The 15,792-nt window shown below is 41.8% G+C and overlaps 1 protein-coding gene across 2 annotated transcripts in view; it reads right to left on the bottom strand.

Annotated features, from left to right (window-relative positions):
* Positions 1–290: 290 nt before the first annotated feature.
* The window catches only part of MATCAP2 (microtubule associated tyrosine carboxypeptidase 2), a 30,453-nt gene continuing 14,951 nt past the window's right edge, over positions 291–15,792 (bottom strand). The window contains exons 1-6 of one of the 2 annotated variants that reach the window (XM_056337147.1): positions 14,096–14,239; positions 12,414–12,557; positions 10,156–10,288; positions 8,671–8,976; positions 8,061–8,158; positions 291–2,751 (exon numbers count right to left, since the gene is read on the bottom strand). In XM_056337147.1, the coding sequence (XP_056193122.1) occupies positions 2,590–2,751; positions 8,061–8,158; positions 8,671–8,976; positions 10,156–10,288; positions 12,414–12,545 (831 nt within the window). In that variant the 5' untranslated portion in view covers positions 12,546–12,557; positions 14,096–14,239 and the 3' untranslated portion in view covers positions 291–2,589. Of the gene's footprint in view, positions 2,752–8,060; positions 8,159–8,670; positions 8,977–10,155; positions 10,289–12,413; positions 12,558–14,095; positions 14,240–15,792 lie in introns of those variants that run through there. The other variant, XM_056337146.1, reaches the window with a different exon arrangement.

Raw genomic sequence — 15,792 nt, 5'->3', positions numbered from 1 at the left:
TCAATTGCTACTGTATTACTTGACAGTGAGCACTTCCAGACTCCAACCTTACACAAGGCAAATCTGTTTCTAGAACAACGAAGGACAGAAGTTTAATGGCACCTACTGCTTTGAAGAAAATGGGACGTGGGTCTTCAAGTAAAGTAAAAAGGCCTGTAGTAGTACGTAGGGCTACAAAATGGTAAGAGTCAACTGGCTGTTGGACGAAGGGCTGTAAGCATGGCCTTTTGTGGCAAAGCAGGGTGACGAGCACAGCCTCCTGGTTTCAAGGACACATTGTGCATGTACACTTAGATTATAAGACTTTATTACTGGGGGACAAGGAAAAGCACTTTGCTTACATAGAAGTCACTGGAGGAAGGCAGGGGTCTCTACTGTAAGAAAAAGATCAGTTCAAAGTTGTCCCTTTCGTAAAGGACTGGCCCTTTTGCGTACCCCTTGGTCAGCAAAGTAAGCCAGATTCTTCCGTGGTGTAGCCCAAATGATCTCTGCCCAACTTCCTCCGAAGCCAGCTTTTGACTGCAGTCTTTGACTCACCCTCAGCCACGTGTGATTTTCTTGCTGCTTCTGGCAAAGGAACCAAAACCTGGAGCACACGAGTATGTGACTGCAAATGGTTCCTGTCAGGCTGCTGGAACACTGTGCCTGCTCGGAGCAGCTCTAACACAAAAACCAAAGCTGGGCAGGCAAAGTCACCAGTGTTCAAACTAGCCAGCCTGAAGGGGGGCAGGCGAGAAAAAGGGCTTTTATTTCAGCATACAGAGGCTGAATCGCTTTCAGCTCCTGAACAATACTGGCAATCCAAAATTAAGGCTGCTGCAGGTCCCTGCCTTGAATGTAACCAAATTTAGTAAATTTATGCTTGTTGTGCACTTTTTTTTTAAGTACTCAGCCAGAAAGCTGCTGCAAATGCACCTGCAGTACTATCTGAAAGGCAGCTGCTTTTATGGGGTTATCCAAAAACCTTCAGACCTCTTAACCAGCTGAGAGCTTTTCCTCACAGATTTTCTTATAGATCAGAAAATGTGTGCTCAAGACTTTGCCGTCATGTTTGGTAACGCCCTGGGTGTAAAATAAGGTGGGAGGTTATTCCATTCATTTCATTAAAGAACAGGATAAGTGGGGAGGGAGGGATACCAGGGCTCAAGTCCACGCAGATGTGGTGTGGAGGAAACCTTGGCTCCCTCTAGTCCCCTTACCCAATACTAGGCTTGTTACCCTGGCCAAGGCTCTCGCTAGTTTCTGCCCAGCCTCTCCTACCATAGCTGCTTCCCAGGAGTTTAGAGGAGCCCTGGTAAAATGTTTTCTACTAAAACAAAACCCTTGGTCAGAATACTTATAGGTGCAAAACTCAATTTGCCTAGGTAATTCCATAATAGTCTGGAATCAGAATATGCAGTTTATGTAGTAAGTCCTCCCACACCATCTAAGCTGTTTATGACGCGGCTAGCCATGCCTTGCAGTAAGGTGCTTTCTCTTCTTGCTTCTGGATCTAGCACCAGCAGTTATAACAGAGGTAAGGTCGCTTCAGAGCAGTGCAGCACATCTCCTGGAATGCAGGAATAGGGCACTTGTGAGTCGTCTTTTCCCCCTACTCACATCTTGTTTCTTCAATGAGCTCTTCAAGATCTTGCTTGCTGTAGCATGGAGGTACTGCTTGAAAAGTTGACTTAAAAGTAGGCTCAGGTGACCCAGAGAAGAAGTGGGTGTTGCCTGCTGTGCTGAATCATGTCCCTGTGTTCCTGAATTTATTTAAAACACATAAGTCATGAAATCACAGTTCTGCCCGATCCTTCTTCCAAAACGCTGCCGTGTTGGTACTTCCTAGACATGCTATGCTTGTTCTCAAAGGAGGGAGACCCTTCCCAGAATTCAGCTTCCTGAAATATATACTTTACAGATAAAGATGTAGAACAATGTAACTTTTTGAGGGGATAAAGGGAGATAACTTTGACAGTCATTAAAACAGCAATACTTTTTTTTTTTTTTTAAATGTTAAGTCTCCCAGTAAAAAAGAAAACAACAACAAAACATTTTATAACATTACAGAGCTCTGACCCTATGGCACAAAGACCTGCTTCTGTGCCCTGTGTTTTTAAACTTTCTTTTTTCATCGCAATGATGAACAAACAGGAACAAGTTACACAGACAGTGATGCAGCATAACCTACAGCAGTTCTATTGCTCTGAACTGTGAAACCTATGACCAAAGACAGGGCAAACACAAGTGAACTAAGGGGGAATTTCTCCTCTTTCTCCTTTCTTCCTCCACCTCTAAACCTGGGTGAGAAAAGGCAGTATGTTACAAAAGACAGTGTCAAGCACTATACCTAGCATACAGAACAGAGCAGATGATTGGACAGATCACTCCAAAGGAATTCCTAAGCCAAATTTTAAGAAATGCACAAACCCTTAAAAATAATAATCAGTATACAATCACAATGCACAAAGAACATAAAGGGGCTTTTTCTGAATACCACATATTCTGGCCACCCTTCCCTCCTGTCCCACCCCTCATAAGTCATTTTGCAAGCTCTGCAAAGTCCAGTTCTACATCCTCACAGAGTAAGTGAATGGTGGGCTAATACTGTTAATTTATGAGATCCTGGAGCTCCTCATCAGTCAGTTCATTGACTTCCATGATCTTTTCTAAGTGCTCCATATACCGGGCATGGTCTTGCAAAAAGTGCGGTACTCTCATGTTCTCAATCACAGCTAATCCTTTCAAGCGATCCACATCCTCATAGGAGATCTGTAAGGAAGGAGATGCGTTAATTTTCCACTATAGTCCTGTTACTTCTCCGCTGTGGCTCTAAATCCTCTCTTGTAGGTGAGAAAAGATATCAGAGCAGGGGGATTTAAAAGCTTGTGAGAATCCTTTGAAAACATGAGTAACCATGTGCCTCAGTGGAAGATGCAAAAAAATGTAATTTTAGCAAATGCCTCCATACTTCCTGATTCTGCTTTTGATTCAGTCAGTGAACAGACTCGTAGGAAGCTGAATGAGAATGACCTACAGCAGTTGCAGGAAAGAGAGAGAAAGGATGGAGCACATGTGATTCTCAGAGTCTTTTCTCAAAGAGGTGGGAAGATTGATATGAGAATGGACGAAACACTGTGCCAAAGACTGGGGAACTAGAAAGGGAGTGTGGGACAGGCATGGCACAGGAAGCAGGCAGGCTCCAGCTTTGGGAAAGGAATGCTGCCAGCTGAACTTAACTCTGATGTTTTCATTTTCGCTAGCAAATGTGCTTATGCAAAGCTAAATTAAAGTGCACTTCTGGTAACTAACTACAGCACGGGCAACCCTTAAGCATCCCAATTTCTTTTTGTTTGTTTGTTTGTTTCCCATTCAATAGCAGGGTGGAGATTGGTTTTGCCTCTTGGCATCAGAGCCTTCTGGGTATAGGTATGAAACTCTCCAACATTTTCCAGCTACTACAGGGCCTATTACATTTTATTCTAATGAAATCCAAGATTTTTCTCTTTAGCCTTATGATTCTACAAGCTAGGACTTAAAGTCTTGAGCTTGCAGTAGCTCAAGATGCTGTGAATAATGGTCCAGAAAGGATGAATACTTGGCTGTGCGATAGCTATGTAAGCTCCCTGCACAAAGCAGGACTCCTTGGGGCTATCCAGTGTGATGAAAATTCTGTGGTAGCTGCTTTGTCTACAAGCTACATGTTCTGGATACCCTACAGAAAGAAGCATATGTACTGGCAAAACCCACAAGCCTGGCTGTGCTTGCTAACTGGTACATCCTATTTCCTCACAGCAGGTTTGTGCCAGGTGGCTCGAGAGCTGAGCCTGCTCCTTCCAACCTTTTTACCCCACATTTCTTCTAAGGAGCTGAGTGCTGCACAGTCAGGGTTCCCTGGAAACAGCCTGCTCTCTTAGCAGGTGATGGTTTCTATTCAGAAAAGATTAAAGTGAGCATGAATGATCCACCCATGTGTAAGAAAGATAGGACAGTGTAATGCTAAACCTGATCCATAAAGGCAGTCAGAGATAGGTGCATTATCACTGTTGATAATGGGAACAAAGTCCACAAAAAGAAGGGATCTTCGTCTGTGTACATGTGCTTTTCTAGCCGTCATGACAAGATGCATCCTGATTAACAAAATGAACACACACCCATGCCCAGGTTTACTCAAGTCACTAAGGTACTGCTGTTTGAATATGGTGTGGCATTATGCCTGATTAATGTATTTAGAAGTAGTTACAGAGGAGCTATACAAAATCTTAGCATCTCCTCTCAGTCTGGAGACACAGCACCAAATGAGATTAAATATTGACCTTCCCTCCTGTCCCAAGTTGAAATTCCACCTCTTTTGCTCCCAAACAAAGGAAAGCAAAAGGACCCTCTCCCCCTTGTATTTATGTTCAGGGGTTTCTGTTACAGCTGCAACCAAGAAACAAGTATCTGTGATCTGAGGTATGCTTTGAATGGGATGTATTTCCTCAGTCCCTGCAATTGCTAAAGAATGACAAAAGCTGACATTCTGAGATCAAAAACATAACCTCATCCTACTGTGGCAACAGGTTGTCCTCATTACCACATGCAGCTAAAAATCATTGTACTAGGTAAAAAAGACTGAGGCTAAACCAGGCTAACTTAGGCTCTTTGTAATGTGTTCATGTTCTTGGGAAACACAATAGAAGGTGACATATTGCTGCTTTTGCTTTTTAAAACTCTGGTTACGCCATATCGAAATGCACCCAATACCTGCATTCTATTTCTCTTTATTATTACTTGCATGCAGTTCCTACATGAATGTTTTACAGTGCTTCCCATATTTGATTCTTTCCTGTAGAATTTTAAAACTGCTCCTTCTAAAAAGCATCTTTGCTCAGGCTTCAAGCTCTTTCCTTAGTTACTTCTAGGTATGCCAAACAGCTTGCACGTGTTCTGTTTCCATGCACCGCTCTCTTCTACACTGTAAGTAATGTCAGAAGCACCAGCAAGGCACAGCTGCCTCCACCAGTCAGATCAAGCTCAGTGGTGCAGTTGACATTCTGGAGGGAAGGGATGCCATCCAGAGGGACCTTGAGAGGTGGGCCCATGCGAACCTCGTGAACTTCTACAAGGCCAAGTGCAAGGTCCTGCACCTGGTTCAGGGCAACTCCCAGCATCAATACAGGCTGGGTGGAGAATGGATTGAGAGCAGCCCTGAGGAGAGGGACTTGGGGGTACTGGTGGATGAAAAGTTCAACATGGCCCAACAATGTGCGCTTGCAGCCCAGAAAGCCAACCCTATCCTGGGCTGCATCCAAAGAAGCATAGCCAGCAGGTTGAGGGAGGTGATTCTCCTCTTCTACTCTGCTCTTGTGAGACCTCACCTGGAGTGCTGTGTTCAGCTCTGGGGCCACCACATAAAGACACAGACCTGCTGGAGCAAGTCCAGAGGAGGGCCACAAAGATGATCAGGGGGCTGGAGCACCTCTCCTGCGAAGACAGGCTGAGGGTTGGGGTTGTTCAGCCTGGAGAAGATAAAAGTTCTGGGGAGGCCTTATAGCAGCTTCTGGTACCTAAAGGGGGCCTACAGGAAAGCTGGAGAGGGACTTTTTACAAGGGACCATAGAGTTCGGACAAGGGGTAATGTCTTTAAACAAAAGGAGGGTATTTTTAGATTAGATACTAGGAAGAAATTCTTTACTGTGAGGGTGGTGAGGCACTGGCACAGGTTGCCCAGAGAAGCTGTGGGTGCCCCATCCCTGGCAGTGTTCAAGGCCAGGCTGGATGGGGCTTGGAGCAACGTGGTATAGCAGATGGTGTCCCTGCCCATGGCAGGGGGTTGGAACTAGATGATCTTTATGGTCCCTTCCAACCCAAACCATTCTATAGTTCTATTTCTAGCACTCAGATGAGCACAGAAGACAAAGTTCAGCACGGTTCTGTCTTAAATACATTCACATGAGAAAGCAGTGCTCTGGTTTTACAACTGTGTTAACTACCCACTAAAGCACAGAAGCAATTTGTTGTCAGTATTATAGTTGACTGCTTTCACTTCCTATTATGTTCATACCTTTATTATATTTGCAATGAAAATATGCATGCTGAGAAAGTTGAGCTCACTTGTTACAATACAACACTGAAAATCTTTCAAAAGGCAATGAAATTTTCACACTAAATGCTGAGTTTCCCTATGTTTATAAATGCTGTGCTTTTAATTCTAACTTGGAAGACATGGCAGCTGAGCTTAATACTCCCTTTGGAACAACCTGATCCTCCTATTCTAACCTAAACAAACAAATAAATCACCATTTAGAGTAGTGATAAACTCTTAATAACCACAGGATAGATCTCAGTGTAAGTTTCCTATTTCTCTACATTCACAGAACCTGTTTTTCCTGAGAGTAGATTGGAGATATTGGAGCAGGTCCAGTGAAGGGTCACCAAGATGATTAAGGCACTGGAGCATCTCTCCTATGAGGAAAGGCTGAGAAGCTGGGACTGTTCAGCCTGGGGAAGGGAAAGCTCAGGGGGATTTTACCAATGTGTATAAACACCTGATGGGAAGGAATGACAAGGAAGTCAGGCTCTTCTCAGCAGTGCCCACTGGCAGGGCATGAGGCAATCCACACACAAAACTGTGACCAAACACAAACCACTTTTTGATGGTAGTAAAACACCGGCACAGGCTGCCCAGAGAGGTTGTAGAATCTCCATCAGTGGAGATATTCAAAGCCCCACTGGACATGATCCTGTGCAACCTACTCTAGCTCACCCTGCTGAAGCATGGGTGTTAGACTAGATGATCTTGAGAGGTCCTTGCAGACCTCAACCAATCTGTGATGCTGAGAGCAGATACTGCTCTTATACACAAATTTCCAGTTTGATTGCAGATGTGTGCAGCAAAAACATTCAGAGCAGACTTTAAGATCCCTTGATTTTATAAGTTGTAAAGTCAAGCACTTATAAATTATCATACTGCTAGAATTAAATTGCTTTGTAGACCCTTAATGTGGATGCCTTGCCATGTGGATTATGGTGGGATCTGTAATTATATGAGGAATGACTTATATGTTTTTGAGGTGGCTTGACAATTCTTCAGGCTCCCTGAAGAGAGAAATGCATAAAGCAGCACAGGAACAGTATGTGTTCAGTAATTTAGCAGGCAGAAGCTGTGTGAAGTTAAGCAGGCTTAAAGCACAAGGAAGTTTTGGAGAATAAAGTTGCAGAGACTTATCTGACAGTGAGATTTTATTTTCAAAGCCTCCTAACTTGGTTCAGTTACCTAAATAGCTCTGCTCACCAGTATGGATATTTCTGACACTAAAGGCAAAACTTCTTAAATGTGGATCAAACCCCTCTGTTATAACATGCCACTTCCCTTTATCACCCATTGATTGCCAAGTAGGCAGAAATATTGGTATACCAGCTCTAAAGGCAAGTGTAACAACGTCAATTTGAATCCTAGTTTATGTGAGTATGAGCCCTGCTTTATAAACTGTGGAAACTTAGCAATCCAAGGATTTGGTTTAGGAAGTGTGACAAAGTTTCTGCACTTCTTAGTATAATTTTGAGAACAAAAAAGCAATGACAGTTAGAATGGACATAAAATATGTACTGTCAATATAGAAATACCATGTATTTTAGGGAAAAAAAAAACCCCACCCGGTTTTTTTAAGAACATCAGAGGTGCCATCAGTGAGAGAAATTTGAGATGAAAAACTCTGTGGTGGAAGGGGATGCATTAGCATCAAATGGTTATTTTTGTTTTCTGCTAGGACCACCACCCTATCTAGCACCTGCCCCGCTTGCCCAAGGCAGTCCCTTGTACTGCAAGTCAGATAGTAGTACCCTGTAAAGGGAGGAAAGGAAAGTCTGTGAAAAAACATGATCATAAAATCTTAATCTGATAAGTGAGGAATGAGGAAAAACTGGTAGAAATTTTTAGGACCTCAAAATATTTGTAACTTGCACTGTGTCATACAAGGTGCTGTACAGAACAGAGGTCTAGATCAAAGTAAACCAGAGCGCAATGACTCATAGCTCTTTACAGGCAGGCTTGCTGAAACAATAAAACTGTACCCTTTGGTAAGAATGAGACCACTCACCTTCCCCAGGGCTGTCAGAAGATGGAAATCAATGGACTCCCTGTATCTCAGGATTCGGAGGATGCCATCCAAGTATACCTGATCCTTATTGAAGCAGCCTAAAAGGAATCAAGATACGCTGGACTCTGTCAGGGTTTGTTCAAGGCATATTCTCAGAAGCCATTATGAGCAGAACAATTCTATTTTTAAAAACTGGGTATTTATATCCCAGACTTTGAAAACCTTCCCAAAAACTAACTAAGAGGCTAAACCCACTAGCCAAAGAAATCAAACACAGAAGATGGCATCTCTGAATATCCACAGCAGCATTACACCTTTTGTAATAAACGTAAAAGAAGGTCAAACTGAGTACGAACTTTTTTATGGCTTCACAATTTACATTCCCATTTCCAAAAAAACCCTCCATTACGGATTCCATTTGAAAGTCTCACAGATGTGCATTTTCAGCCTTCTTTTCGATAGCAGAAATCATGCTGCCTCATTTCAGAAAGTGCAATCCCATTTCTCCCTTTTGCAAAGGTTTTACTGTGTGAAATGATGAAGGGGCTCTGTGCATGTTCTGAAAACCTCTCTGAAGTACAAAAATAGAGAAGACATGCAGGGAACCCACCTGGTTGTGATGTGTCAGTCCACCCTCTCTTGGCTCGTACGCAGTAATCCCACCTAGTATTGGGGTCCTTGACAAATTTCCCCACGTCCTGGAAAAGCTGACTGAAGGACATTTGGCTAGCCTGATACACTGTGTAGTAGAGCAGGGCAGCTCTCCAAAGAAAAGGGTCTTTGCGGAACAGGACACTGTGAATGCTCGCTAGCCCCTCTTCTGTAGGGTTGATTGGTTTTAACCCATGTTTTCTACGTCCGTTCCAGTTGCACCAAGGCTGGCTGTTGTTGTTAAAACCCCGAAAATAATGAGTTCCTGAAAAGAAAGGAATATGAGACTTAGAACAGTAGCATCTAATGATTGAAAAAAAATTACAAAATATGGAAGGAGATGCACATTTCAGAACTCTGAACAGACAGAATTGAGCACTGGGAAAAGTGCCAGCTCTAGCCTTGTCTACAACAGAGAACTTTGTCAGAGGTAGATATATGGTACAACTGTTCACCTGCTGACTGCAAGTAGGACTCCCAAAAATGCCTACGGAATACAAATGTCAGCAGGACTGGAGTTCCCAAATCCATGGAAAGGAATTTTCAAGTGTGTCTTACATGCTGAATGTCTCTAGCATAGGCTAGGCATTGCAGCGAACAGAAGGAAGGAGAACCAAAGGGGGCAGAAATGTTGCCTCTTGAAGGTGGTTAAACAGCCCTGCTGCTGCCTTGGAAGAGGCTATGTGCCTTTACAATGTGAGTAACAGTGGTTCGAGACAACTGCAGGGCTTATTCTTCAGTTGAATTTCAGGCATTAGCCAAGTTTAACCAGTTTTAATGTAATTCATTAAAACGGATTCACTGAAAAGTTTTAGAAATTTTCCACAGGGCTGGGCCAACCGTGTTAATGCAAAATAAAGGCAACCTTACAACAGTTTAGGATTTGCCGGGTAAATTCTTCATACCTAAAGCATGCTACATTTGCAAGACGTGCAGCATAACAGAAGCAGATTTGCAAAGTGAAATGGTTGGTGCTGAGGCTGAACAGTTGCCCTATTTTTATTTCCCTATTTTTTACTCCAGACTAGCTCTGAATTGCTCTCATGAGCAAAATGTCCCTGAGCAGTGACAACACAGAAGGTACGCCCTGGAGCACAGCCTCTGGGCTAGCATCATCTGAAAGGATTATACTTTGCCTGCTCCAAGATTCCTTTGGCATGTGAATCTCAGTGCAGCAAGTGGAAGCAGCTGTAGACTCACTTCAAAAGCTCGCTCCTGATCTGACCTAAAATGCTAATGTACATGAACCCTTGGAATCCTTTTACTGCATGCTGCAGTGATAAATATGTTTCTTCTTCCCTTCAGCACACCTACAGCACAGGTTCTTTAGACAGGAACGCTTCCTCCTTCCGTGTATGTACAGTGCCTGGCCCATCATTGCAAAATAAATAAGAACGCATGCAAGTACTCCCCTGTGCCTGAAGAACTGATGTCATGCTCATACCAATTTCATGTCTCAGCATCCCTTCCAGCCAGTGCTCTCGCGCAGTGGAGATATTGATAGTGAGAGTGGGGCGGCCATTCACCACTGTCATTGAGGCTCGAGATAGCAGGTCCTCCGTGAGATGGACCACAATCTGAAGATGAGAGAGTTCAGATAGCAAAGAGCTCTCTTCTCACTCCTGTTCCTACTTTTTGCTTTGGCCCTTTCATGATTTCATTTCTCTTTGGTGCCTTGCCCTTCACAGCTCTTCCTTGCTACCCGCAATCACCTATGAGAGACAATTCTGACTCCACAGAGCTACCCTAGACCCCTGTGCTGCTGACAAAACCTCAGACTTCAGTGGGACCCAGCAGGAGGGTTAAGATAGACAGACATGAGACGGAAAAAAATTTATATGGTAACACTGACTAGATCTGGGGGGCGGGGAGCAATCTTATGCAGAGTAAATTCGAGAAAATTCCATTTTTTTAACTGTGTCTAATTATCTTACTATTACTGAGAACTGAAAAATATAGATAAGCACACATAAACTGACTAGGTATCTATACACTTAACTGTCTGAAACATTTTTAGTTGCAATTCTAAAGCCACATGAATGACGGGGGAAGCACTGTGTAGTTTGTTTCCTGATACATGATGCAGACTTGAAATATTATTAGAATACTGATATCGTTTTGTTTGGGTTTAACCAGGAATGTAGTTCTAGTTTTCCTGTTTTCTCTTGGAAAACTGGTCATCAAAACAAAAACTGCCAGAAAAGGAAATTAATGCATATTGATATATTTTGTTATTTGAGTTCAAAAAGACTTTTTAAACAAGTGACTGGGAGGGAAAAGGGAAACTCTTCGTTGAAGATTAAGCACTTTTCCCTCTTCATGTAATGGCTAAAGAAACAGAAGAGTACAAGGGAGAGTACCTACAAGAGACATAGGGGTTTTTTTTAATATCAAAGTTAACGAAAAAGGATCAAAGGCAAGAACGTGACATTTCCCTGTATTCAAAACCTATTGTTCAGCTTCAAGTTCAACAGCAAACTATCAGTCCTATAAAACTCTTACTTAAGATGCTGGAAAGATAGGTAAATCCCAAATTTAGATTTAAAGCAAAGGTGCCACTTAGCTTTAACATCTCGCCAACAGGAGACAGTATTTTCATAATATTTTAGACCATACTAAGCATGATGTATTAACCCTATTTTTGCAGAAAAAGCATTTCATTAAGAAGGACATGAGATATTTGATGAGGGTCTAGGATCCTGCTTCCATGAAGATAAACCAAGACAAAAACAAACACAAAGGGAGATAAAAGCATGGCTGAGGCCAAAAATACAATTCTTTTCTGCTTGCCCCAAACTGCAGTTTTATAACCTCACTCTCAGAAACACAGATAAAGTCTGGTACCAGTGTTAAATTACAGTCTTCCAAAAAGGTGTGATGAGTTTAATGGTTTCTTCTAATAATATGATGTTTACTAATTAAACACAGTTTCTGGGAAACTAATTTTCATGTCTTGATCTCCCATTCCAGACTCTTCTTGTTCACTGTCAGTGATCTCATCCAAGTCTTGGACTGTGTCAGCTAGTGTTTTCATTTGGAATAAATCTATTTTTATACATTCAATTTCATCTGACTCTTGCAAGCAATTCTATGTAACTCAGTCAAACTGGACTTTTAAAATCCTGCATATAGGAAATCACACTTTTGCACAGGACTCTAAAAGATTAGATGGTTAAAGTCAGGAAAAAACAGCATTTGAACCAACTCAACAAGCCAACCTCTTTCAGACGTTTTTATTCACTTATGTCACTTTAATTTGTGTTGTTTCTTATAAATCAGTCTCTTGGGCTGCTGCTTATTTTTCTTGGCCTTTTCTTAACTCTTTCCTTTGGTGTAAATAATTTGATACAAGAGAACAGATGGCAGAACTGATGAATAAATGGAAATGCGCTAGTCTCCAAGTAGCTGAAAAAAGGAGGGAAGGAAGGGTGTCGGTTTAGGGTACTCCCAAAAGAGGTGAATTTAAGAACAAGCATCTATGAATCAGGAAACACATTCAGAGAGATGGCTGAAGCATTCACAAGGAATTTGCATCATTTCAATTGTTCAAAAATTAAACTAGGCACAACCATGAGAAAAATGTCATGTAAGGAATATCGTTGTTATGGAGGAAAGGTCTCCCGAGTAGTCTCTCAAGTCCATCCATGTGTAATTTCTAAGATACAGGCAAATGTTTCCTTCCTGATCCAGTGTACAACTTACCTCACCAAGACAGCCTTCTTTCACCATATATTTCCTGACGTGATTCCAGATGCGACTTTTGGTCAGCAAGCTGCCTCCAGTGGCCTGTTCAAATTTTTCGTAGCTTCCGTATTTCTGCAATGTCCGCTGCATAATGTTAATGGACTATAAAATACAAAAGCATAGCAAATACGAATGCAGTAAGACCCCCGTGTCAGACTAGCATGTGTCTTCTTTCTCTCCCTCTCAATCACTCTCTCTTTTTAACTTAATTTATTTTAAGTTAATAACTTTTTAATTTAATCTTTCTTCTTATTTTAACATATTGGGAGTTGCTATCAAACTGCAGTCATTAGATACAGGCTGACATACTCCGTAATCAATTTATACCGTCTTCAGACATACATTAATGTCAAAGTACTGAAAAAAGATTCCGATCAACTCATCTTGGACCTACATACACCAGCATGACACAGATGTTTATCAGTCTAGTGAAATAATAGCCATTTTCCCCTTTAATTCTGGGAATGTTGTACAACCGCTTTGTAAATCAGACGTAACAGGTCACAAGGACATTTGCAGTTTAAGTTGTCAGCATGTTTATTTTTTTTTGGTTTTCCAAAGAATTTTACAAAGATCAGCTATCACTGTCATCTTGCTTCATTTCTTGTTATTTTCTAATTCAGGAATGCTGAACCGTGATTAGCAGATGTGTAACTATAATTTTAATAATAATATTTCTACCAAAAACATCTTCTTACAAAGAAATGCTCTGTACCATGGCTTTCAGCAAGGAGGAGAGAGAACAGGAACTTTATTCACAGAACTTCCATTTGAATCACAGTATTTCTTTATAACCCCCCAAAATGAAGGAGGCATGTTTCATTACACAAACAAAGTGGTATCAATTCTTTTACGTATTGCTGCTAGAAGTCCCGTGTGGGTGGAAAGCAGAGCACGATGCCTGTAACGTGATCTGAACACTGCGTGTTGAAGATGTTACTAGTGGGGTGTGAAATGCTCATCCCCAGTAATCTACTTCCCAACGGGTCATTTCATACCCTTGAAAGAATATACGGCATAGAATAAATTCTTGCCCCGCTACAGGGAAGGGCTTTTTTCATAGATAGAGCAGGAGCTCCCAAGAATCTCCTAAGAGAAAAAATATTACCTTAAAGAATGAATGTTCTTGCTAATACCACTAATGATGAAAGCGGAAATCTTGCAGACTGAATCTCTTTTTACATTGTACACTTACATCCACGCATGAAGCTGATAACATGCTTGTTATTTGCAGCGATGTGATTCTGACATTGTCAGATTGGCTTATTTTCCACAAAAGTAGGATTCATTTTGTATCTCTCACAGCTACTAAAAAACCTGTTCTAATTTTTTTCAGGTTGAAACTAAGCAACCCTGAGTAATTGCTACTGAAAGCCATAAATGCAAGCTAAATGTATTCTTAAAGTCCTGTAGCTCTTTGACGAGAGAAAGATCACTTACCTGAATGCACCTAATGTTTAGTATTTCTTTGTCTGCCTCCAATGCTTGTTATTAAATTTGAAGGGCCTCCTGGTTATATCTGAATTTCTTTTTCAAGAATGAAGAAAGCAGCATAATTTTCTACCTTAGCACAGATTATGGAAAAAAGGGGGATTAGTTTAATGAAAGCTGTTGTTTTGGGAAGCAAAGAATTTACTTACTGTGTGCCACTGTTGTGGTTTCTATTCCCACTGCACCTGAGTCTCCACATTAAGTTTTTATTTAGGTGAGAGCAAAAAGCATGTGCCATTCGCATAATAGCAAATCAGAAAGTGAAGCGTGAACAGAGATCTGTTACTGGTTACTCCAAAATCTATACCACCAGGAACAGCAGGACTGCAATACATTACCCACAGAACTGGGCCAAAAAGTCAGTGTGCGTGGCCTTACAAGAACGACTCTGGTAGAAACAGGGTCACCATAAAACCACCCAGCGCTGTTACATGAACCCTGACTCCTCTCACTGCCTCCTGTGTGGCCAAAACTCCCTTAGCCACCACGGTAATCCAGCAGTAGGTTCAGGCTTGACAGGACTTATACTGGACCCACTGGGGACCTGGTGACATTTAGCTGGTTCCCAGGATCTGACCCGTTTGGGCAGCTGTGTCCCTGCACTTGCTGAAGCTAGCATGAGTAAGAAGAGTGTATGGTATGAAGAAAGGCACCGCAGAGGACCACGCTATCTTTTCTTTTTCCAGTTTTCTTTAAAAGATCAGGTGTCAGGCTGTCTGAAGAGAGGTATCATAAAAAGAGGAATGCTGTGCCACCACCTGAGCCATGGCAAATGGTTTGGCTTTGCCTCTCCCTGTTACAACACTGCAATGAGCACAGACGGCAGCACAGCTCCACATTGTATGTTACGCAGCCCCTCTGAGGCACTGAAAGTGGGTGACCAAAGCAGTGAAATCGGTAACTCCCAGGAGAATCAACAGGCACCTTTGCAGACCTTTGGCTTGATTGCTTGCAAAGAAAATAAATCCTACTGCTCCTAAAGACAGGAGGCATTGGGACTGCTGCTGTGAAAACTGCAGCATCATTCTGCAACTTAAAAACAAATCGTATTTTTCAGGATTCATGTATTTAAAATAGAGGATACACCCTCATCTGGTGCAAAACGGGTAGCTCCAGCATCATGTTGCTGACCCACTGCTGTAGGTATTTGACAGGGGTTCAGTGCTGTTACCTCCATTACCTTATTGCACAGAAATATGAGTAAGGACAACTACACATCTGTACTGGTGACCTACGAGGTAAATGGGGTTTTGGTTCCCAGCAACTTCCCCATACATTAGGTCTTTCTTGTACAAATGCATAGGTGTGGCAAGGCCTAAAAGATTATAAAAAGATATTGGGGAGGTCTTTCTATGCCAGTAAATAATATCTTTTCTTGTGTCAATTCTTAATATCGCTTGTCATTTAAAAATGACCTCAGATAAATGAAACGAGGTTAGTGTCTAAGTATTAAAAGAAGCAATACATGAGTCCCTCATGCAAAGCCTAATGTTTCTGGAAACTAATAATAATTGTTTCTAGCAAAACTTTTGACCAAGGGCTAGATGTAAAGAACAAATCAGAGCAAAACCTACTTCTTGTTTAATAGCTTGTATATTTTCCCAAAGCCTTTTTTCTGCTTTTTTTTAATTACATGTGAGTTTTTAACTTCTAAAAATATTGGCTGATGTATAAGTTTCTCAGTGTCTGTAAAGGCTGGGGTATTTTCCTGCCTCACACAAAATCCTTGGTTAAAGAAGCAACCCAAAAATTCCTGCCCCTTGTCCCAGGAAGTTAATTCTCAGCCAGCAGCCTGAGTAACTCATGATAACAGTTCTTCATTTTCCTCTGCAAGGTGCCAAATCCT

The sequence above is a fragment of the Falco biarmicus genome, chromosome 4, assembly GCF_023638135.1.
Source record: "Falco biarmicus isolate bFalBia1 chromosome 4, bFalBia1.pri, whole genome shotgun sequence".
In the NCBI taxonomy this organism is placed as follows: domain Eukaryota; kingdom Metazoa; phylum Chordata; class Aves; order Falconiformes; family Falconidae; genus Falco; species Falco biarmicus.
Note: the sequence above shows the minus strand (reverse complement) of the source record. Positions and strands in the feature narration are given on the sequence as shown.